Raw genomic sequence first — 23035 nt, 5'->3', positions numbered from 1 at the left:
ATTGCTCCTCCATTTTTCTTTTAGGGAACAAGCAATAAAATTGAAATGAATGAGCCAATTTTAGACCTAATTTTCATACAGCATCATTTCTCCTGAAGGTTCAGCAGAGATAGAAATCAAAGAGAAAAATAAAAAGAAAACCAACTTACTTCATTCTCAACTCATCTTGTTGAGGGAGGGCTCGATATTTTGCCTGAGGAACACTCTTTTTAAAATACAAATTTTGAACTACAAAATCTGAAGCACAAATTCTATTCTTGTATGCATATGTTCTTAACTTATATATTAATGCTCATTATCCATACACACACATGAAAGTACATATATACACATATACTCCCCAATACACACTCAATTCTTTCTCTTTCTCTCTTTGCCATCTGTTACCTATTTTTATCTATCTATCTATCTATCATCTATGATATTCACTTGTAAGTCACTTAAAATATGGTTTTGGTTCTGTGCTTGATAGTTTGTTTTTCTCTCTCATGCTTGCATCTGTCTTCTTATAAAGATACTAGAGGCCTGGTGGACGAAATGCATGCACAGGTAGGGTCCCTAGGCCTGGCCAATGATCAGGACCAATTGGGGCCTTCCTTCCTCTGGCTGCCGGCTGCTGGTCGGGGCCTTCCTTTGTTCTGAGCTACCCCCTGGTGGTCAGTGCACGTCATAGCGAGCGGTCGAACTCCTGAGGGGACAATTTGCATATTGGCCTTTTATTACATAGAATATGCCTGCCTTGTCTTCTAAGGCACTAAAAGTTGTTGCTTTGAAGGAGATTATATAAAGATCCTATGTGATTCTGTCTTTGGAAGTTAGAGACTCTCAAGAACTCTGAGAGGTTTGAAATGTTACCCATCTTACCACCTAAAACGGTAGCTTCATGGATGCTTGCAGAAGACAGGAGACTCTTGAGTCAGAGACAAAGAACTTTATTACTCAAGGCACAGCAGGCCTTATAGACTTTATATTCACATTGGTTCTCCTTCCTCCACAGTCCCAAGGGCATAATGCAGGGAAGCCCAGGTAAATGCAGTACATTCAGTGGTTTTGTGTCCTGGTGATGAACTTGATTAGAGAAAATGCATTCTTTTAAAGAGACACATTTTCTTTATTATCCTGGACAGAAAAAAAAAGTCTGCTCTCAGCCCATGGGGAAGACATTCTTTGTATTTTTCAAAGATGTTTGCTTAAAAAAAGACCCTTGAAAAAGATAGTCCAGGGGAAAAATCTGTCAGTGACTTTCAACAGAAACATGAGAGAACTATTGAGAATAGTCCCCCAATACGGACTTCCTTCTATCCTTCTGAACACATATGTTAATATTGTTAGTAATCCAGGAGGCAAATACTTAGTTCGCCTATCAGTTTCCACAAAGTTCTCATCAGACAAAAAGCTGTATTTTCCTTATTATTTTTTTAGTTAGTCCTGGTACAGAAGCATTAATCTCTTGCTCTATGTTTTGTCCTTAACACCCTGAGCAGATTTGCAAACATATACCACATTTGGACAATCTCTTTCATTCTTTTCCTCTTTTTTCAGCTGAAGTTCTAACTACTTGGCTAAACATCCTAGCTCTAGTTTTTATTTGTGGTCAAAGTCTGCTGCAATTGATGAGTCAAATTGCTTGTGTTTTTTTAGAAGATCTCAATAGGTGATGATTCTAACAGAATCTGATTGATTTGCCCTTGAACATTCATATTTTAGGCAGTGCTCTTCCTACTTTTTCAAAATCCCTCTGAGTATATATATATATATATCACTTATTTCACATCAGTTTCACACTGACAAAAAATGATACCTTAGGAAAACAATGCTCCAAGTACCTGTATAACTTATACAGGTTCATGGCCAGTGCTCTCTCTGAATTCATAAATCTGGGAAATGCTTGTTTGTTTGTTTTTCATACTATAGGTAGGAAATGCTACTCTTAAGATAATGAAAATGATAGCAAACATAGCCTAATTTTTTATTTGGTAGGAGTTTGAGACCCTTCAAAATAAGCTTCTTGGAAATCATAGACAACCCAATTTTTCTGTCTTTGCTCAGAATATTTTTGGAATTCTTTTCAGAATCTAATATACATTTTTGGACTGTCTGCTGCAGTAGCCAATCTTTATCCTTTAGTACTGAATTTTATTTTTGGAGCTAGCTACAAGTTATATAAAACTCAATAAAAAGTAGATAAACAAGCTGGGTTTAAAAATATGTGAATATGTGCAATAAAGCAATATCCTTATATGATTGATAATTGGCTCTGAACACAATACCAGCAGAGAAGTTCCAAGTGTCCCAGGTTTTTAAATGCTGCAGGATAGGGGTGGGGAACCTTTATTCTTCCAAAGGATACTTGGATATTTATAACATCATTCATGGGCCATATAACATCATTCAGGGGCCATACAAAATTATCAACTTAAAAATTAGCCTGCTATATTTGGTCAAACATTTAATTAACCCACCCTTAATGCCCTGGCAGGGCCAGGTCAAATAAATTTTAGGGCCTTATATGGCCTGTGGGCCAGATGTTCCCCAACCCTGCTGTTGGAGAAATTAAAAGTCTTCTTCCCAGAAGGACTGAGAACTCCTTCACTAGAAGTATGAATGATAAAGAATTGTTAAAATGTACCATTTTCTCTGTTATATCTTCTATAGTAATCACTTCTAAGCTAGAGATTACATCATGATTGAGGCATTTGTCGGTGGATGCCTTCTGCTTATTGCCAGAGCCAATGAAATCACTTATAGAGTTGTCTCCATTGCCAATAAAATGACTCTGTTTATTTCCCTTTCTTTGATATGTTTCCAATCCTTCTTTGCTTTATCTAGCTTTTGAGAGATCATGTGTTTGGTCAGAAATCATGGACATTTGTGAGTAAATTCTTTAACTTATATGGCTTTGAGCTAAATTCAGGCATCTTACCATTTAGCTTAGACTTACTCAAATATAAAAATGGGAATGTTAATACCTGATTTGCAGTATGATCTTTAGATTAATAAGATAGCATATTAGAAGATGAAGGGCAACATTGAAAGGGAATTGATGATCAATAATTCTCTTCCTACCTGACCTTTATTTGACTGCATGCCCTGGGCACAACAGCCTATTTTAAATATCAAATTAGTTTTTCCCCTTGGACAGAAGAAATGGATTGAAACCTCTAAGTTCATGATGTCTTGGCTGCCAGCTTCAAATTTATTCTCAAGATGCATGAAAACTTTAAGACAAAGAGGCAAGATTGAGGAAGGGCCTATTCCTGCTAACACCTCCTCTATATAGAATATAGATGGATGATTGTAACATGATGAGACTATAAACTGACCCACTCCAAACTACTGGGCTGGGCTTCAATCCTATGATGTTAGGTACAGAAACTGTTCTGCAACAATGCCCCAATATGGAACCCGCTCAGTGGGAGAATCATCAGAGAAAACATAAGATCACTCTTCAGTGGGGTAATTGGAGGTAATTATAGCTGTGAAGCAGAAGAATAAAATCGAGTTTTATTTCCACATATGCACCCTCTTGCTTCTCCACCTCATGGCACAGGAGGTGCTGCACTGAGGAGAGGGGTTCCTTAGCTCAGCAAGTGTTGGCCAATTGGAGGGTGTGGAATATGGGGGACAGTGAAATACTGGAGGAAAGAGAGTTTTGAAGTGTTGCTTATTCTACTTGTCTACTCTTTCCAGGCTATAGAAAATATTGGGAGATTTTTGTGGAGTAGCATATGCCTTGCACACATGTGTCCCTTTGATGGGTTTTGTCTGATCTGATTGCTAAGAAATCCAAGAGCACCAGCTGGAAGGATCTGGGTTCAGTAGATGCCAGGAAAGTCACATCCTCAAAATGTAAAATCCCAAATGGTCCTTCCTTAGTGGTTCTCAGCTTCTATTTTGGAAATTCTGGACTTATTTTCAGCTGTTAGGATGGTAGTGGGAAGTTTAAATGCTAGCTTACATAAGTGTTTCTCCATGGATTCTTGAAGCTCTTGGGAGGAAAAGATACACCTGAGGCTGTTTTGGTTTGTCTTCCCTGTTCATGCTTCAGTGGGAACCCTGGAGAATCTGTTGACCCAGCATGTTGGACTTGCAGGCCATCTCAGCACAGGAATACCTCTGACATGAGGACCAAAGTTGTTGGAATGAAGAAATGAAGTCAATGTTAATATAGTAATGTCAATTAGTCTTAAATTATTATCTGTTTATGACCCAAGCAAGTAAGGGGCTGAACTGGGATTTGCAACAAAGCTCATCTGATTCCAAAGATCTTTCCATCATACTTTCCCTGTAAATGCATCATCAATGCTGAGTAAGAATATGCCAAATCTGCATCTACAGCCAGGTATGGACGTGACAATGATCCCTGAGAAAAACAAGAAGGAACTATAAAAGTAAGTAGCAAGTTATTGTTCTCAAATATTTGAGAGGACCATTTACTGTTCAGCCTAACCATAATTGCAGTGATTCTTTTTAACATTAACTCAAATTACCCATGAAAATTTTTTCCTATTCTTTTTCCCTCTCAAACACTAAGCACTCATTAGCTATCATAGAGTAAATACTCTCACTAAATAAAACACCAATATCACATCCCAACCACCTGATTCCTAGCAATAAAGCATCACTGAAATTGAGAATAGTCCAGTTAAATAAAATACAAGCTCTATGTGATGACACAGAGTTGGCTCTGATTTAATTTTTACTACCCAATGTTCCATGTTAGTCACTGCTCATTTGAGTGATAGTATTTTTATTCTATGACTTTATCTTCTAGACTTGGCATTTGATCAAAATAATTGGACAGTGGTGCAATAGTTTTGAAGTTTTATTTTTCCTTTTCCTGGGAAAAGCAACTGAGGGCAGTTTCTGGAGGAAGAAGGCCCTTTCACTGGTCTTCAAGTTCCAATATTCTGGCTACAAGTAGGCTTGTCACCCATCCAGTAACCCAGGGCCTCCAGCTGTGAAGAGGCCCAGATGCTGGCTGGAAAGCTGCCAAAGTCAGGTACCATTTTGACTCTGGAGCTGGAAATAGAGGTCAAAAGAAATACGGTATGTTCAGCATTCTTTGACATGCCAGGAGCTTTATTTCATGGCAGTAGATAATAAACATGAAAAAAGATGTGCCTTCATGGAAGTAGAACTGCAAATAACTCAGTTTTATTGATGAACCTGGCCTAGCAAAATTCAACTATTCTTTCTCATCTCTCCCTTCAAGGAGTTAACCTTCAAAGATTAGTGTAGCTGGTAAAATACTTGACAAATGTCTCAGCAAAAATAAAAGGAATGCATTCCAAATATGTTTAATTGCACAAAATGAATATAGAATATATACATACTTTTTCCAAATGTGATGGTGTCTGTTGGTAAACTAATTTTGATTCTTCTGGTTGCAAGTAATATAGAGACACAATTGAACAAACAGCTGAACAAAAAGAAAAAGGATAATACCAGACAGACATCCCCAAGTGTGAATGGATGCCAAAGTGTATCATGGAACCAGAAGACATGATGTCCACTGGGCTTCAGAAATGGGCCAGAGGATTGGAGCTCTTGTGGAACGCTTGAGAATCTTTCCTCCTGTCTTTTATCTTGGCTTACTCCATGAATGTATATTTTTCTTTCCCTGTGCTTGCTCCCAAGTCCATATAGAGAAGCATAACTTTCTCTTTTTTTCTTTATTGATTAAGGTATTACATATGTGTCCTTATCCCCCTATTCCTCCCCCCCATACCCTCACCCCCCTGGTGTCCATTGGTTAGGCTTATATGGTTGCATACAAGTCCTTTGATTATTCTCTCCCCCTTACCCCCACCCTCCCCTACCTTCCCTCTGAGGTTTGATGGCCTGATCGATGCTTCTCTGACTCTGGATCTGTTTTTGTTCATCAGTTTATGTTGTTCATTATATTCCACAAATGAGTGAGATCATGTGATATTTATCTTTCTCTGACTGGCTTATTTCGCTTAGCATAATGCTCTCTAGTTCCATCCATGCCGTGGCAAATGGTAAGAATTCCTTCTTTTTTACTGCAGCGTAGTATTCCACTGTGTAGATGTACCACCATTTTTTAATCCACTCATCTGCTGATGGGCGCTTAGGCTGTTTCCAAATCTTAGCTATGGTAAATTGTGCTGCTATGAACATAGGGGTGCATGTATCCTTTCTGATTGGTGTTTCTAGTTTCTTGGGATATATTCTTAGAAGTGGGATCATTGGGTAAAATGGGAGTTCCATTTTTAGTTTTTTGAGGAAGCTCCATACTGTTCTCCACAGTGGCTGCACCAGTTTGCATTCCCACCATCTCTCAGATGATTAGTGACTTTGAGCATGTTTTCATATGTCTCTTGGCCTTCCTTATGTCTTCTTTTGAAAAATACCTATTTAGGTCCATTGCCCATTTTTTGATTGAAAAGAACAAAGTAGGTGGGATCTCAATACCAGATATCAAGCTGTGTTACAAAGCCACTATTCTCAAAACTGCCTGGTACTGGCACCAGAACAGACATATAGATCAATGGAATAGAATAGAGAACCCAGAAATTGACCCAAACCACTATACTCAATTAATATTTGACAAAGGAGGCAAGAACATAAAATGGAATCAAGACAGTCTCTCCAATAAATGGTGTTGGGAAAATTGGACAGCTACATGCAAAAAAATGTAACCAGACCATCAGCTTACACCATACACAAAAATAAACTCAAAATGGATAAAAGGACTTAAACATAAGACGGGAAACCATAAAAATACTAGAGGAATCCACAGGCAGCAAAATCTCAGACATATGCCGAAGCAGTATCTTCACTGATACAGCTCTTAGGGCAACGGTTCTCAACCTGTGGGTCGAGACCCCTTTGGGGATCGAATGACCCTTTCACATGGGTCGCCTAAGACCATCAGAAAACACATATATAATTACATATTGTTTTTGTGATTAATCATTATGCTTTAACTATGTTCAATTTGTAAATGAAATTGGGGGTCACCACAACATGAGGAACTGTATTAAAGGGTCGCAGCATTAGAAAGGTTGAGAACCACTGTCCTAGGGCAATGGAAACTAAAGAGAAAATAAACAAATGGGACTACATCAAAATAAAAAGCTTCTCTACAGCAAAAGAAATAATCAACAAAACAATGAAGCCCACTACATGGGAAAACATATTTGCCAATGTTATCACCAATAAGGGTTTAATCTCCAACATTTACAGGAACTCATACAACTTAACAAGAGGAGCATAACTTTCAAAAAGTGTCCATTTTTATAGGTCACAAATGAGACACCTAGGGATAGTTCCAGTTCCAAATTCCCAAGGCAGGGATCATTTGTCTCAGACTAAGTCATGCACCATTCAGAATAAACTGTGACCGGGGTGACTGGGTCACGCTACAAAATTACCACTTCAGTTTTAGATCTACATATCGGAGTGGCTGAGGCAGTGCTCAAACATTTTAGGTGTTTCCCTTGAAAAGTTCTGTGGGATGGGGTAGTTTGGAGCAAAATCAAAATATTGGTATCTTGCAATTTCAACTTTTCAAATAGTGAATACTAAGTCCTGAAGTTTTCAACAGGGTAATGGAGATAATAGAATGAATTAATGGGAGAATTAAATATGTAGCACATTGTCACTAAATTAAAATGCTACTGGGATTTATTTGGGAAGCAGGTAACATAACAGACTTTTGGCTTAAATTTGAAATCTGACTCCACTATTGACTGCCAATAGAACTTCTCTATGCCCAAGTTACCTTATCTGTATAAGGGGAGTAATAGCATTGTCCATTTTGATGGGTTATTAGAAGATTATAATGAATTAGCACACATGTAAAGTGCTTTTTAAGAGTGCTTGATATACAGGAACATTCAGAAATGTTAATTTCTCTTACTTTTTTTTCTTTTGGATTTTCAGCACGAAAAATCAATTCCACTTTATTTTTCACCCCACCCAGTAACTGTGGAATAATAAAAGACCCAGTTTTTGCTGCATAAACTTGGACTCAGCTCTTTATGTAGCTAATACTGACATTGGTTGTCTTTGGTGGGAACTTAGCAAATCACTCAAAGTCATACATTCCTTGATAAAACAAATAGCAAAGAACTGAGCAATATCCAAAAGTCAGATTAGGTCTTGAATTCAATTTTAACTTAAATCTATATGATTTTGGGACCTTTCTCTTTCACTAGTCATATAAGGAGACAGATATAGGTGGAAACTGTTACATTCAAAATTGTAGTTATTTTTATATACACATAAAATCAAGAGGCTTGTAGGTTAGGAAATAATAATATACCATTGTTTTTAGCTGGGTGCTGGTTGTGAGTGAAATGATAGGCTCAGCTTCGGATGTGAAGTATTTCAGAGGTCGTCAGAGTTACCACTATCACTGGCTATTAGCTATTCCGGTCTGGATCTAAATGGAAAATTTTGGGCTGAATGTAAATAAATGTGGATACTGTTTAAGTGATCGCTACAGTGAGATGAGAAAGGAACCAGGAATAGAATTGGGATACTGAGTTTGCCTATAGTCTAAAGGGGGCTAAATAACCTTGTTCCATTCAATTTGCCTCACTTAGCCCTTCACTTGGTGACTAGTCATTTTCCACTGAGGACAAGAATGGATATAACATCATTCTCCCATGGACAGCTTCTGTGTGCATGTATGTATGAATGTGTACTTGCGTGTCTGTGTGTCGAGGAGAAGATAGGGGAGCCATAAGATTCCCTGAGAAGAAAACAGTTAAAATTTATCATGCAAATAGAAGTCACAATAAGAACCAGAAAAGTAAAGTGTTGTCACTGACATCAAGGGTAAAGAAAATTTCAAAAGCAGAGTAGTCAGTAATGTCAGACAGTTTAAAGAAGAAGGTAAGAATGTGAAAAAGCAGTTGAATAATTAGTTTATTGAAGTCACTCTAAAAAACAAGATATTGCAGAATATTAGGGGAAGATCCTCTTTTCAAGGCACTGGAAAGTAAACCAAAGTGGGGGAAGGAGGGTGTTTTAAGTGAAGTCTCTGAGCACAGCCTGTTATTTTTAGAAGTTCCCTTTAAAGGGAAAAGATTAGACAGTAGCTCAATGCAGAGGCAGGATCAAGGGAGGGATTTGTTGTAGGACAGGGAATATAGAAACATGTTTCTAATCAGAAGAGAAGAAACTGAAGGATCGAAGGTGAAGGAACAGGGATGATTGATGGAGTGAAGTTTTAGAGGACAGAAGGATGAAAGGCATCTAGATAAGCGGAATAATTATTTTACGAAAGACAAAGTAAGTCTTCCTGTGAGTGGAGGGAGAAGATAATTAAATAGCTGTTTTCATGATTTTGATGGAAATGCACCCAGTATTTGGTCATGTTTCGCCTCAAACTGTGGGTTTGTTGTGAATTACAATTATGCCAAGACAGCACAAAACTAGAAGACAATAGTTTTGCTACTTAGTGAGATTTAGCGACCAGGTCCAGATCTGAGCCTTGGAAGTAGTGCTGGGTCAGCAAAGGGGCAATCGTCCCTCACCTGCACCTGCATTTCAGGGCCAGCACTTTTTCATTCATGGCAGATGTCCATGCACTTTCCAGGAGCAGTTCTGACCACAAGATTCCAAGGCAACTGGTGCTCTTCTTAAAAGGTAGCAGCAATGTTTGAACACTTTTCAGAGGCTGCTGGGGTGAGTGAGTGTGCAGCCTGAGAAGATACCTGAAGATGCAAAGCAAAAATTAAATGCAACTGGAACAGGTGAGTCTAAAATTAACTTATACTTTAATGATACAGTTGAGGAAGATAAGAGCATTACGTACTATTTGGTAAATACTAGGTAACTATGAATAAATTAGAACTTCACGTTTGTATCAGAAGTCAGAAAACATTGTCAAACTAAATTATGAGAAGCCCATACTAAGAAATGCATTCTTAGATTTGCTTTTTTTATTTTTACCTTTCTACATTATGCAACAACTAATCATCCAGATAGTTTACATTTAATTCTTGGATTAAGTCAGATCCCCTGCAGTCTGTATCTTATTCCCCAAAATCACTTTTACGGGACTATGATTTGGTACTTTGCATTAAGACACCATGGAGAGATTATACAAAATGCTCTCTTTTCATATTGCAGGAATATTGCTGAAGGTATTTCTCACCATAGAAAGCAGTGTCTCCTTCATGTGGGCCTAGAGGAGTAATTTTTCTTTGGCCTTAGGGCCGTGATGGCAAACCTATGACACACGTGTCAGAGGTGACACGCGAACTCATTTTTTTGGTTGATTTTTCTTTGTTAAATGGCATTTAAATATATAAAATAAATATCAAAAATATAAGTCTTTGTTTTACTATGGTTGCAAATATCAAAAAATGTCTATACGTGACACGGCACCAGAGTTAAGTTAGGGTTTTTCAAAATGCTGACACACTGAGCTCAAAAGGTTCGCCATCACTGCCTTAGGGTGTAAGTTGAATTTTTTCTGAGCAACTGGAACATTTTGATTCTATGGGCATTGAGGATATTATAATTGGTTGTTGTGATTCATTTTTTGCTTTGGCTATATATCAATTGAGGCTGCTTTTAGCCACAATTACTTACAATAACTTTAGTAGGTTTTCTTTTTCTTTTTACATAGCAAGAAGCCTGAAAGTAAGTACTGCTGGGATTGGTTCAGCTTCTCATCTGGGAATCAGTGTCTATGAATTTCCTTCAGACACAGGATGGCTGCTGCAATGCTAACTGTAGTTGACTTTCGTGTGCATTAGAATTACCTGGAAGCTGACAAGGCAGACAGAGTCTCAGGCTCCTTAAAGAACAGAGCCCTGGCCTTTTATATGTTCACTAAGTTCCTCAGATGATTCTAATGTTGACCAGAACTTGAGAATCACTGCTCCGGTGCCTACCACTCGAGACTGGACAGAAGAAATAGGATAAAAGTCTTCCCTTCCTCAAGCTCTGTCTTCTTAGCTGTAGGGAAAAAAAATTTCAGTCAATCCAGACTACTGCCTCTTATTTCTTCTCTATGGAAGATGGGGGAGGACCTAACTCTTCAGAGATCAAATAACTCTGCTACCAAACCCAAACACTGGTGTTAAGGAAGAAGCAGGTTGTTGGATGGACAAAGGATAGTCATTTGAGTCCAAAATTGCTTCTAGTTATTATAGAGGAACTGATTTTACATTTCTTCATGTTGTTACTTTTTTCTGAATTACTTTGGCTTGCTCATGTTTCTCTGATTTTTCTATTAAAAATTAGTTGTCTTATATGGATTTATATAACCAACCTTCAACCATTTGTGAAATATGTGAGTATGGTGCTTATGATAAAGTTCTTGCTCCCTGTGTTTAAAGGTTGGCAATTCCTCATTATCAACAAAAGAGTCCAGGGATGGTACTATTCTGCTCTCTAAGCTGCTTTGGGCCCCATTTTCTACTTGTTCATTCTCTGTGCCATGAAGCAGGCTGACCAGGCGGCTCACAGAATCAAAATTAAGCTGAGACTCCACCTTGATTAGGTACAATTTGGGATTGGTTTCTTCTGGCAATTTTCTCTTAGCCGAAGTATGAATCCTGGTTTTTTCTTGACCTGTCATGGGCCCAGCTCGTTAGATCATCAGAACTGTCACTGCGCATCAGGATCTCCTGAAGAGACCAGTGCCCTGTGCATCTTGATTGGAGTTGGGGCCCCGACATTCAGGTTTTCACTTCAAGTAAATTGCCTAACAAACTTGTTTTGTGTGACTTCTGCCTGTCAATCACCAGATGCCAGCTACCTCAGGGAAGCTTGTGGCCTTGAGTGAGGTGACTCTCCAAAGTTGGAAGATATTATGAAAAATCTGACAGCTCGGGGCTGTTTACTGACCACATTCCTGGGCTGTGTGGCAAGTTCTCTCATGATGGAACTTGCCCGCACCTGCCACAGTTATTCTATCACCCCTCTGGTTTGCAGGTGGAAAGGGCCCAGGTCTGATGTGTGCCTGGCCAAGGTCAGGTGGCTATTCCTCACACTGCCTATTTTTAGAAATAATGCGCTCTGTGAGATTCCTTATCAACGAATCTGTGGACAAATAAGACATTTTGGAAGACTGAAGACATGCATAAATTTAAGTTATTCAACTCCTGGGCTAAAGCTTAAGTTGGGTTTTTTATTTTTTAAAATCACTGAGAAGAGAGAAAGAAAGTGACTAAAAATAAAGCGGGACAAGAGTGATTCTCAATGGGTATCAATCCTCAGGCCTTTGTCTGAGGTATGCCTGGAGAGTCTGCTAATGGCCTATCAGCAAACAACTGCATCTGTGCACAGAGCTCCCAGGAACCCACTTCCCCAAATCACCCAGGGTACCTCTTCATAATTTATAAAAGAATTCATTTCAATAGCCTGCAAGAAATTTTAAAAGTGAAACCTATGGAGAGTATAATGCTAAGTGAAATAAGCCAGTCAGAGAAAGATAAGTATCACATGATTTCACTCATATGTGGAATCTAATGAACCAAATAAACTGATGAACAAAAATAGACCCGGAGACATAGAAGCATGAACAGACTGTTGAACCTCAGAGAGAAGGCAGGGGAGGGTGGGTGGGAAGAGATCAACCAATGAACTTTATGCATATATGCATAACCTGTGGACACACAATGGGATGGTGAGGGTCTGGGGTGGAGAGGGGGTGGGAAGGAAGATGGATGGGAGAGGGCTGGAAGTGGTTAATGGGGGGAAAAGGGAGACCTATGTAATACTTTCAACAATAAAGATTAAAAATAAATAAAAGTGAAACCTAATTGTTGATTTGCTGCTTATTTTCCAAAATAACTAAAATTTAATTCCAATTTTCTGAAAATGTTTGTCTCAGTTCTACTTAACATTTAAATTTCTGAGGTGCTGTGGTCTTTGTCTCCATTCCTTACTCTAAGCTTAGCAAAATCTGGGTTAATTCCTGAAGAACGATAAACTAAAAAGGATTTCCAGCAGGTTTGGATGAATGTTTTACAAATGCCTTTGACCAAGTGGTCATAAATATACAGCACAACCAGACCTCTGTGGAGCCTCATGGGTGGGGGATGGTAGACCATTGGACTTTGGACAGTCTGCACAAGGACCACTGCCCCTATGATTCTCTATAAAAGCTCCTTAGTGCCTTCCTAAATCATTCTAGTCAAGCAGGAAATGCAGCATGGTGAGTGAATTCTGTCTACAATCCTCTGAAGGATGGAATTAGATTTCTATCTCCTCAAAAATCCTGTAGCTTAGCAGTGAAGAGTACAAGTTTGTTGTAACAGAAAACTGAGTTTGAATCTTACCACTGAAAGAATAACTGTGGGACTTCAGGCAAATAGCTTGATTTCTCTAAGCATTAGTGTCCTTATATGAAAAATGGGGATAACAATTCCTAATTATATGTTTTCAAAGTCTATTATAGTGCTGAGCACACTAAATATTTAACAAATGGCAAGTGACCTCAACATCATCCTCATCATCTGATTTTTCCCCTTTTCAATGTTTAAGAGAAGAATCATATTTCTCTTAAATGCACTTCATGTTTTGACCCATATTGGGTTTGTTTGTTTTTTCCTTTTTTCTTTGAAAGTCACATATTGGTTATTCCCAATGCAGTTTCTTGTACTCCTGGGTTTTAGTGATGGGGCGTTGTATGTGTGGATAAAGGGGCTGTGCAGTTCTCAGTGACTTCTAAATGATGGCATTCCTGTCCAGGATTAATTTAGTGACTATGTTAGGCCAAATCACATTTTTGGGGAATAGCTTTGGTTTCTGTGTTGGAAAGGTGTTTTCCTAAGTTCCCAGTGGCATCATGTGAAGTGTTTGAAATTAAGGAAACTCCACCTGCCTTGGGAGACATTAACTCCACTTTGGATGGAATCAATTCCCTGTGGGCTTTTTATGGAAAAAAAGTCCAAATATTTATATGGTAGAAACATTTTCTAACCTAAATTTGGGTTGAAACCAACATTAACTCCTTTTGCCACCTCTCCTAGCTTCTTATCTGTACTTTTACAGTTCTCCAAACTCCATATCCTTGGCAACTATTCTTGTTATGTATATTTTGGGTTAAAGCAGGATAGAAATATTAATGACTATGGGGTAAACACTTGTAACACATATGGTGACAGGAAATGGGCCATACGAATGTGTCAGCTATAGACATCAGTTTCAAAGATTGTCCCATCCCATGGTCCCGATGGTCCAGCCTCCACCCTCTGAGTCCCTCATCACTGACTAAACTAGTATCTCTATGTTCACTGCTGCTCTCCTCTTTGCTTATCTGTTAATATTATTCCAGTTCAGAATAGTTTTGAGATGACATGTTCTAGAATCTTACTGCCTGGGATCAAATTTTTTTAAGGTTTTTGCAGCTTATAAGGTTTTAACTTCTTATGGCTCAGTTTACTCTTCTCTAAAATAGGGGTAATTATAATACCTATCTCAGTAGGTTAGAAGGATCAGGTGAGATCATATATAGAACATATGTAGGATAGTGTCTAGCAAAATAAATATTGGCTATTAATATTTTATTATTATTATTATTATTATTATTATTATTAACATGCAACCTCCTGAATTCATGAGTGTTTTCACAGTCAGGTTCCGTGGCGATCTGGTGTCTTTTGGGTCACCACCAGCTTATGGAGCAATCCTTCCTCATCCAGGTAAGAAAAGCTTTAACCAAAAAAATGAAAAAATGGCAAAGCTTAAGTTATCTACATAGTATTATGAGGCATGTAACAAGTAAAATAGCTTCCATCAAGTTACAAAGGATGGATAAATACCAGTACAGGCCTGGTGACAACCACCTCTTAGTCAGCTCAGTCTGCTATAACAAAATACCATAAACTGGGTGGTTTATAAACAAAAGAAATTTATTCCTCACAGTTCTGGAGACTCAAACTCTGAGACCAGGTGCCATCATGGTCTAGTTTTGCTGAGGGCCCTCTTCTGGTTGCAGATGGTTGACTTCTCATTTGTCCTTACATGGCAGAGAACAGACAGAGAGGAAGCAAGCTTTTTATGACTCTTGTTAGGGCACTAATCCCATTCATGAGAACACCACCCTCAAGAACTCATCTAATCCAGTTACCTTCTGAAGACCCCACTTCCTAAAGCTATCGCATGGTGGAGTAGGGTTTGAGCAAATGAATTGGAGGGGGGCACAAACATTCAGTTTATAACACCACCTTACCAAGCCCCATGACTACGTAACCTGATGCAGACCTCCCATTCATCCTCCCTATCAGTAGATATCAATACAACAATAGCTCCAGGGGTGAAGCCCTCAGTAGCAGGCATAATAAAGTATTAGTTAAAGAGAATTAGCAGAATGTACAAAAGTTTGCAAGTCAGACTCAATTTAGAATAGTTTCTGGGCTCATTATTGATTTGCTACACTAGCAAATGAACACCATAGGTGTTCTAGAACACAAATAAGGTGATCTTATTTGACATAGAGATTTCTAAAAGTTAGAGGCCTGAGGGAGAATAAATGTGTGACTATAAATTAATAGAAAGAAAAAGCACTAATACCACTGATGCATTAACTGGACACTGACGAATTAGCTGGTCCTTCCCACATTAGTCTATATTAAAAACAAAAAGGTTGTGAGAGGGAAGTGAGTCCAAATGGCTATAAATGTAAATATACATCTTCCCACCATTGCCAAGATACTTAGGAGCAAAGGACTTGTAATATGAGTTAAGTGCAGTCTGTGACATTTTACGGGGTTTAAGATTGATTTCCATTGCAGTTTTAGGCATTGCAATCTATTATAATGTCAATGCTGAGCTTCAGCTGTCCTGGCCAGTACCAGAAACCACATCATTGTCGCTATTATTGATCAGATTCTCCTCAAGTCCCCCTTTCAAACCTAAAGTGATTAAAATGTGCTCCTACTCCTTAATTCAAAACATTCTTAATCCATCTCTTGGAGGTCCACACAGAGACACATGAAAGTGCAAGATAAAATATAACTCTCCCCACACCCCCCCAAAAAAACACAAAAACACACAGAACACAAATGACCACTACTCTCATGGCATGCATAATTAAACATGTCTGTCCATTATGCAGTACACATGTGTATTAAGTAAACAAATCCTTGAGAAGTGCAGTGAAAGTATTCTGGATGAAAGAAAGAGGATTCCATCTTAATGAGATTTGAAAAGATTAGGAAATAAAAGTAATATACCATGGAGCTTATAATAATAACTGATTTCTCCTAATAAAGTATGATGAATCTACATTAACTTCAAACCCTCGTATTTTGATTTTTGCATTTCTTGTTAGTGAATAAACAAATGTGAATTCATTATTCCGTGAATTATAGGAACAAAACCGCAAAGTATCTTTAGTAAAAAAAGCTTGAACAATAAAATGTGAAATACGGTACTCTATAAACATAAATGCAGTGCCTAAAGGCATGAATATTTTCCCTTGTTTATTTTAGCTTTTCTAGATAACAATTCAGCTCTGAATTTATATCACTCCAGCTAATAATTACCTTATTTCTAGGTAATGTAACCTGTGAAATGACAGCGTGCAGCTGCTAACAATACCTCAGGAAGGCATGATAATGACTTCTCCCAGATGTTGTCTAAAGAGAAAATAAGAATACGGTAAGGTGGAAGTAGATCTGATAAGCATTATATGGCACTGTTTGCTTGAAGTACGTGCATGGACCACTCCACATCAGAGCTCACAACCACCAGCGTTGCATCACTAGCCTTTTCAAGAGCTATTTTAAAGAGACGTGTCCAATACAGCTCCTAGGGCAATGGAAACTAAAGAGAAAATAAACAAATGGGACTACATCAAAATAAAAAGCTTCTGTACAGCAAAAGAAACCATCAACAAAACAACAAGAAAGCCTACTGCATGGGAGAACATATTTACCAATGTTATAACCGATAAGGGTTTAATCTCCAACATTTATAGGGAACTCATACAACTTAACAAAAGGAAGATAAATGATCCAATCAAAAAATGGGCAAAGGACCTAAATAGATACTTTTCAAAAGAGGACATTCAGAAAGCCAAGAGACATATGAAAACATGCTCAAAGTCACTAATCATCTGAGAGATGCAAATCAAAACAACAATGAGGTACCATCTCACACCTGTCAGACTGGCTATCATCAGCAAATCAACAAACAACAAGTGCTGGAGAGGATGCAGAGAAAAAGGAACCCTCATGCACTGCTGGTGGGAATGCAGACTGGTGCAGCCACTATGGAAGACAGTATGGAGTTTCCTCAAAAAGTTAAAAATGGAACTTCCATTTGACCCAGTGACCCCACTTTTAGGAATATATCCCAAGAAATCAGAAACACCAATTAGAAAGGATATATGCATCCCTATGTTCATAGCAGCACAATTTACCATAGCTAAGATTTGGAAACAGCCTAAGTGCCCATCAGCAGATGGGCCTTAAAGCCTAGAACGTGGGCTCAGGTGGAGTTGCTACAGGTGAGGGATTCACCTAACTCAGCAGATACTGCAAGCAGGCCTGATGGCAGCTGGATGGCTTGGCTTCCTGGCCCTATGGGGCACATTAAGATTCAATCATGAAATTCCAGCAAAGATAGTCAGTTACCATTCCTGTTGTGTTTATGCAAACAATCAGGCCAAATTGAATACAGTAAATAAATTGGTATTTTAATGAACGGAGGGGTAATTTTAAGGAGAAAAATCCTATTTCAATAGAGGTTGTTAAAACTGAAATGTTTTCTTTCCCTTCCACTGGACCATTTGTTATAGTTTGTCTCTGCCAGATCACAAGCCCAGCTCCTTCTGTGCCCAGGACAGCAGGGAGCCAGACTGGAAGGTGACCTCTGACCAGACACACCCGCTGCAGATCACCCTCAAGAAGACAGTGGACCTCAGCGGACCCCTTGTAATCCTCCTGATGCTGTTGACTTTCGGCCCTTGCATTATTAACAGACTAGTCCAATTTGTTAAGGAGTGTATAGGAATAGTTCAGTTGATAGTTCAGTCCGTCTCATGATTGAGCGGAAGTTCCAAGATAAGGGGAGAATGAAAGGACAGAACAGGACTGATAGCTGTGTCCTTAACCCCTCTTCCAAGAAAAAGCCGCAGAATGTATCAGTTACTCAGCCTGCCCTTATCTCGGCCAATGGGAAAGCGGGGGAAACTGGCCCAAGGCCAAGAGTATGCTAGCCACCCCCCTGTCTTTGTGTAACCAGACCCTAGCTGCACCCTGCCCTTGCATCACTAGCCCCCGGCCCTCACTCAACCAACCGGAATTGGCCAAATCAGAGGTCAGTGTGTGCCCCCACCCCCTGACCCCAAGCCCTATAAATTCTTTGTTCTTCCAAGACTCCGGGCTCTCTTGCATCCAGTATGGAGGCAGAGGGACCAAGCCCAGGCTGGAATAAAAGACTCTATGCTTTTGCATCGGACTCAGCGCTCCCTGGTGGTTCTGGGGGGGGGGGGGGGAGTGTCTTGAAATCTGGGCATAACAAAAGGATATATGCACCCCTATGTTCATAGCAGCACAATTTACCATTGCTAAGATTTGGAAACAGCCCAAGTGCCCATCAGCAGATGAATGGATTAGAAAACTGTGCTACATCTACACAATGGAATACTGCACTACTGTAAAAAAGAAGGAATTCTTACCATTTGTAACAGCATGAATGGAACTGGGGAGCATGATGCTAAGCAAAATAAGCCAGTCAGAGAAAGATAAATACCACATGATCTCACTCACTTATGGATAATAAAGACCATTATAAACTGATGAACAAAAATAGATACAGAGGCAGAGCAGCATCGAACTACAGCGGGAAGGCCAGGGAGGGTTAGGGTGGGGGTGGGGGGGTAAGAGATCAACTGAAGGACTTGTATGCATGCATATAAGCATAACCAATGGACACAAGACACTGGGGGGTAGGGGAGACCAGGGGAAGGTCAAGGGGAAAAAAGGAGACATATGTAATACTCTTCGTAATACTTTAAGCAATAAAACAAAATTAAAAAAGTAAAAGAGATGTGTCCATTTTTTCCCTAACATTGTAACTAAGACATATTTATAAGGTTGTGTTGTCAGAATTCACAGAGACTTTAGGGAGAATTCGTAGAGACTTTATTGAAGGTGGGAAGCTCTTCAATTAAGGGATATGCCATAAAGAAGGCATCTGTATCCCTAAAGACTATTTGCTCTATGTTGGGTTAGAACCTTGCTGGGAAATAATGTGCTCTGTGCCTGCAGTTGCCCAGTGTCCTATTTCAGGAACCTGTTTCTGGCCTCTGTACAGGTCTATTTGTTCAAGAAACCATAACAGTAAGGACTGAGAAGTATGCTCTGGAGGCAACCAGGCCTTTATTACTTTTTCTTTCTTGATACCATCATTTTCTGTTAGGGGTTAAGTTGTTGAAGTGCTAACCCCAGGTACTTGTGAATGTGACCTCATTCGGAAACAGCTGTTCCAGATGTAATCATAAGGGAATCTGGGTGGGCCATAATTCAGCGTGACTAGTGTCCTTATAGGAAGAGGAGGGGAAATCCACACCCAGACACTCAGGGAGAACAGCCTGTGATGATGGAGGCAGGGATTGGAGTGATGCTCTGTGAGAATGCCAAAACTTGCCAGCAATACCAGAAGTTAAGAGAAAAGCCTAGAGCCCAGCTGGTATTTCTTAGTGGTTTAGTATTAACCCATGAGCCAGGAGGTCACGGTTCAATTCTCAGTCAGGGCACATGCCTGAGTTGTCGGCTTATTCCCCCAGTATGGGTTGTGCAGGAGGCAGCCAATCAATGACGATACTCTCATTTTATCTCTCTCTCCCTCTCCCTTCCGCTCTAAAATCAATGATAAAAATATATTTTTAAAAAGAGAAAGAGAGAAAAGCCTGGAACAGATTCTCCCATAGCACCTTCAGAGAGACAATGGCCCTGCCCACACCTTAATTTTACATTTCTTGCCTCTAGAACTGTGAAAGAATAAATTTGTGTTGTTTAAAGCCACCAATTTGTGGTGTTTTGTAACAGCAGCCCTAGGAAACTAATACACTATGTAGATTTTGGTCTCCGAGTGAGGGGCAATGAGCTAGCAAGCATACCAAGACAGACAAATAGAGCATGACGCAGATGCTCACCAGGGTTCACATGTTTCTCCACATCCATTCACGAAGGAACATGTTGCAATGTGGGTTGGTCAGCTTGGTCTTGGTTTGTCCAGGCCATCCCCGTTTCACTTACTTCCTGGGCCTAATAACTAATAGGCCCCTTTGCACTTTCCAAATATCTCTTCCCAGTTTGGATGATAAATTATGGTCACTCTGTCTATGTGGGCACACTTAATCACTTAGCAAAGGAATAAATTTTCACCACTCATGTTCAGTATATTTGATTAAAAAATTATTTCTAGTGTCCCTTTCAAAACCCCTCCAACACTGCAGCAGGTAAAGGTTCAAGATTCCGGGAGTCTGGGTCACTTTAGGCTTAATTTACCCACAAATTTACATCTCTTACCTGGGTCTGCTTAGAAAATAATGTTTCAACTTGTTCAGAACAGTTGGAATAAATACAGCTAATCAAGCCCCTAGGGTTTGGAGAGAGAGGAAGGGGAGGAAAAGAATAGCAAATAAACTCAAGGGTGGCGGGAGGAATATTCTGAATGCTTCAATCCATTTCCATTATTGCAAGGAGGTTAAGGCCAGCAGTGTGGTCTGAAAGGGTGAGAGATGTGCCTCTATTCCTCACTTTCTCATAAATCCTTCATGACTTTGAATAAATCTGTCTTTGCCCTCAGTTGTCCTACTTGAGTGGTGAGGGATTTAGTGATGGGTTTTTATTTTTTTTAATGCTTGTCAACTAATCAGGGAATGCTGGTGGAATGCCTTCAACAATCTGAAAAATATTCTGTACTAGTGTGTTCCACACCTTGATGATGGACCTATGCAGAATTTACTGCTCAGTGTTGGAAGGAAAAATTAATTCCCGTTTTTTGTCGGTTCTGTGCTTGCTGTATTATTACGCATACTACTGGTGAAGTGAACGGTATATGAAAAATGACTTGACACAATGTCTACAAATCTTTGTTCACTCTTTGTTAGCCTCCCCTGTATACTGTGTTCAATTTAACATAAAGCAGTTGAAATAAGCCAGACAGAGAAAGACAAGTACCATATGAGTTGACTTATATGTGGAGTCTAATGAACAAAATAAACTAATAAACACAATAGAAACAGACTCATAGATACAGAGAACAGGCTGACAGCTGTCAGAGGGGAGGGGAGTTAGGGAACTGGGTGAAAAAGGTGGAGGAATTAAGCATATAAAAATAACCTCATAGACACAGACAACAGTATGGTGATTACCAGAAGAAAAGGGGAGTTGAGGGAGATAGAAAAGGGTAAAGGGGGGGATTAATGGTGATGGAAGGAGATTTGACTTTGGGTGGTAAACACAAAATACAATATGCAGATGATGTATTATAGAATTTTACCCCTGTAACCTGTATAATTTTATTAACTAATGTCACTCCAATAAATTCAACAAAAATTTAAGAAAATAAAGTGGTTGTCATCATTTTCTTCTAGTGGCTGCTTTAGAAGCTTCATCTCTGGCTTCTAAAGTAAAGATGGAGTTCACTGTTTATTTTTATATTTATGCCTGTCAATCTGCCACCTTTGGAAGATAGTAGGGGATATAGAGACTGAAAAGAGCCGATTAGAAGTTGCCAGTATTGAGGTGTGGGGGCGTGTTTCCCAGGATATTTGTTCATGTAGGTGTGAGCAAAGTCGTCTAGTGCAACTGTTAACATCAGTCTCCTCTGTATTTGCACAATGCCCTATGAATAGTGACACCATTGCAGATAGAGTTATGTTTTTAGTTTTGCTTCTTTCACTGGATAATGAGTTCCTAAGTTTGGAACACATCTTACTCATATTTTTATCTCCATTATTTTCAAAATGTTTGAAAATAGGTGGCACTCAATGCACATTTGTTGAATCAGTGAACAGTAGCCTTTTAAAGAAGAACCATTGGCGGATTATATGGCTAGGCTGAACTATGTATTTAAGATTTTATTTTTCTAAATTTTTTTTAGGATATCCATGAGAGAATTTTTTTGCATAAGATTTGGAGAATGGAAATGAAGCAGCAACTGTCTTATTTTTAATGCTCAAAGGTTGATACTACAAGGTCATTAAATATTTTGTAGCTCACATTGTTGCTTATTGCTGTATAAGATCAAATCCTTGTACCAAATACCTTAATAAACACATACACACACACACACACACACACACACACCTATGTGTATATGTATGCATGTGTGTGTATGTAAGTGCTTCTAGGGGTTGTGGTTCTCTAATTGAACCCAGATTAAGACAGCTGGTCTTGAGACTTTGGGAATAAATTGCATAAGAGTGCTTATGTTTTTTGTTTTGTTTTTTTGTGTGTGTGTGTGTGTGTGTGTGTAAGTGTACATAAATATGACTGACCTAAAGGCACTATTGGTTAGAATAATGGTAGCTATTGGAACTAACAGAGCCATAAAACAAACTGAGCAATTTAACACAATAAATACTTTTTTCCCTCTATAAAAGTCTAGTGTATATTCCTGCTTGGTAGAGAAAGAATATATTCTTTTTCTGTATTCATTTAGAAATCCACCTTGATGAGATTCTACTGTCCTAAAAAAAGTGGCTATTGTGGTCTCCCTGGGCAAACAATTCAGCCAGAAGATTGGAGAAGAGAGTGGATAGAATATGCTTTCTGCCACCTCAGGTTAGAAGTGACACTCACCACTCTGCTTAGACTCCATTGGTGAGAACTAGTCCCATGGAACCATTTAGAAGCAAGTGGTAATGCTGGGAAATGGAATCACTGATGGGCAGCCCCTTCCCAGCTACCACTGCACTGGGGAAGGGGAGCACAAATCTTCAGGGGAACAGCGACTGCCACACAGAATTTTGTATAAAAAATGTTGATTAAACCAGAAAGACTCAACCATGTTTCTTTGTTATTACATTTCAGCTGGGTTCCTGGCCTATTTGGAAGGGAAAATATAGGAGTCAGTTTAT

At 39.1% G+C, this 23035-nt stretch overlaps 1 protein-coding gene across 2 annotated transcripts in view; it reads right to left on the bottom strand.

The window, feature by feature from the left end:
* Window positions 1-23035, bottom strand: part of EPM2A (EPM2A glucan phosphatase, laforin) — a gene marked incomplete at both ends in the record, with an annotated part of 290693 nt that overhangs the window by 28554 nt on the left and 239104 nt on the right. The window contains 2 exons of one of the 2 annotated variants that reach the window (XR_013996164.1): window positions 9513-9692; window positions 10749-10944. Coding sequence is in view for 1 of the 2 variants with exons in the window: in XM_081094313.1 (XP_080950439.1) it covers window positions 16530-16577 (48 nt within the window). Of the gene's footprint in view, window positions 1-9512; window positions 9693-10748; window positions 10945-16484; window positions 16578-23035 lie in introns of those variants that run through there. The other variant, XM_081094313.1, reaches the window with a different exon arrangement.

The sequence above is a fragment of the Myotis nattereri genome (genome assembly GCF_964212035.1).
Source record: "Myotis nattereri genome assembly, chromosome: 6".
NCBI lineage: Eukaryota > Metazoa > Chordata > Mammalia > Chiroptera > Vespertilionidae > Myotis > Myotis nattereri.
Note: the sequence above shows the minus strand (reverse complement) of the source record. Positions and strands in the feature narration are given on the sequence as shown.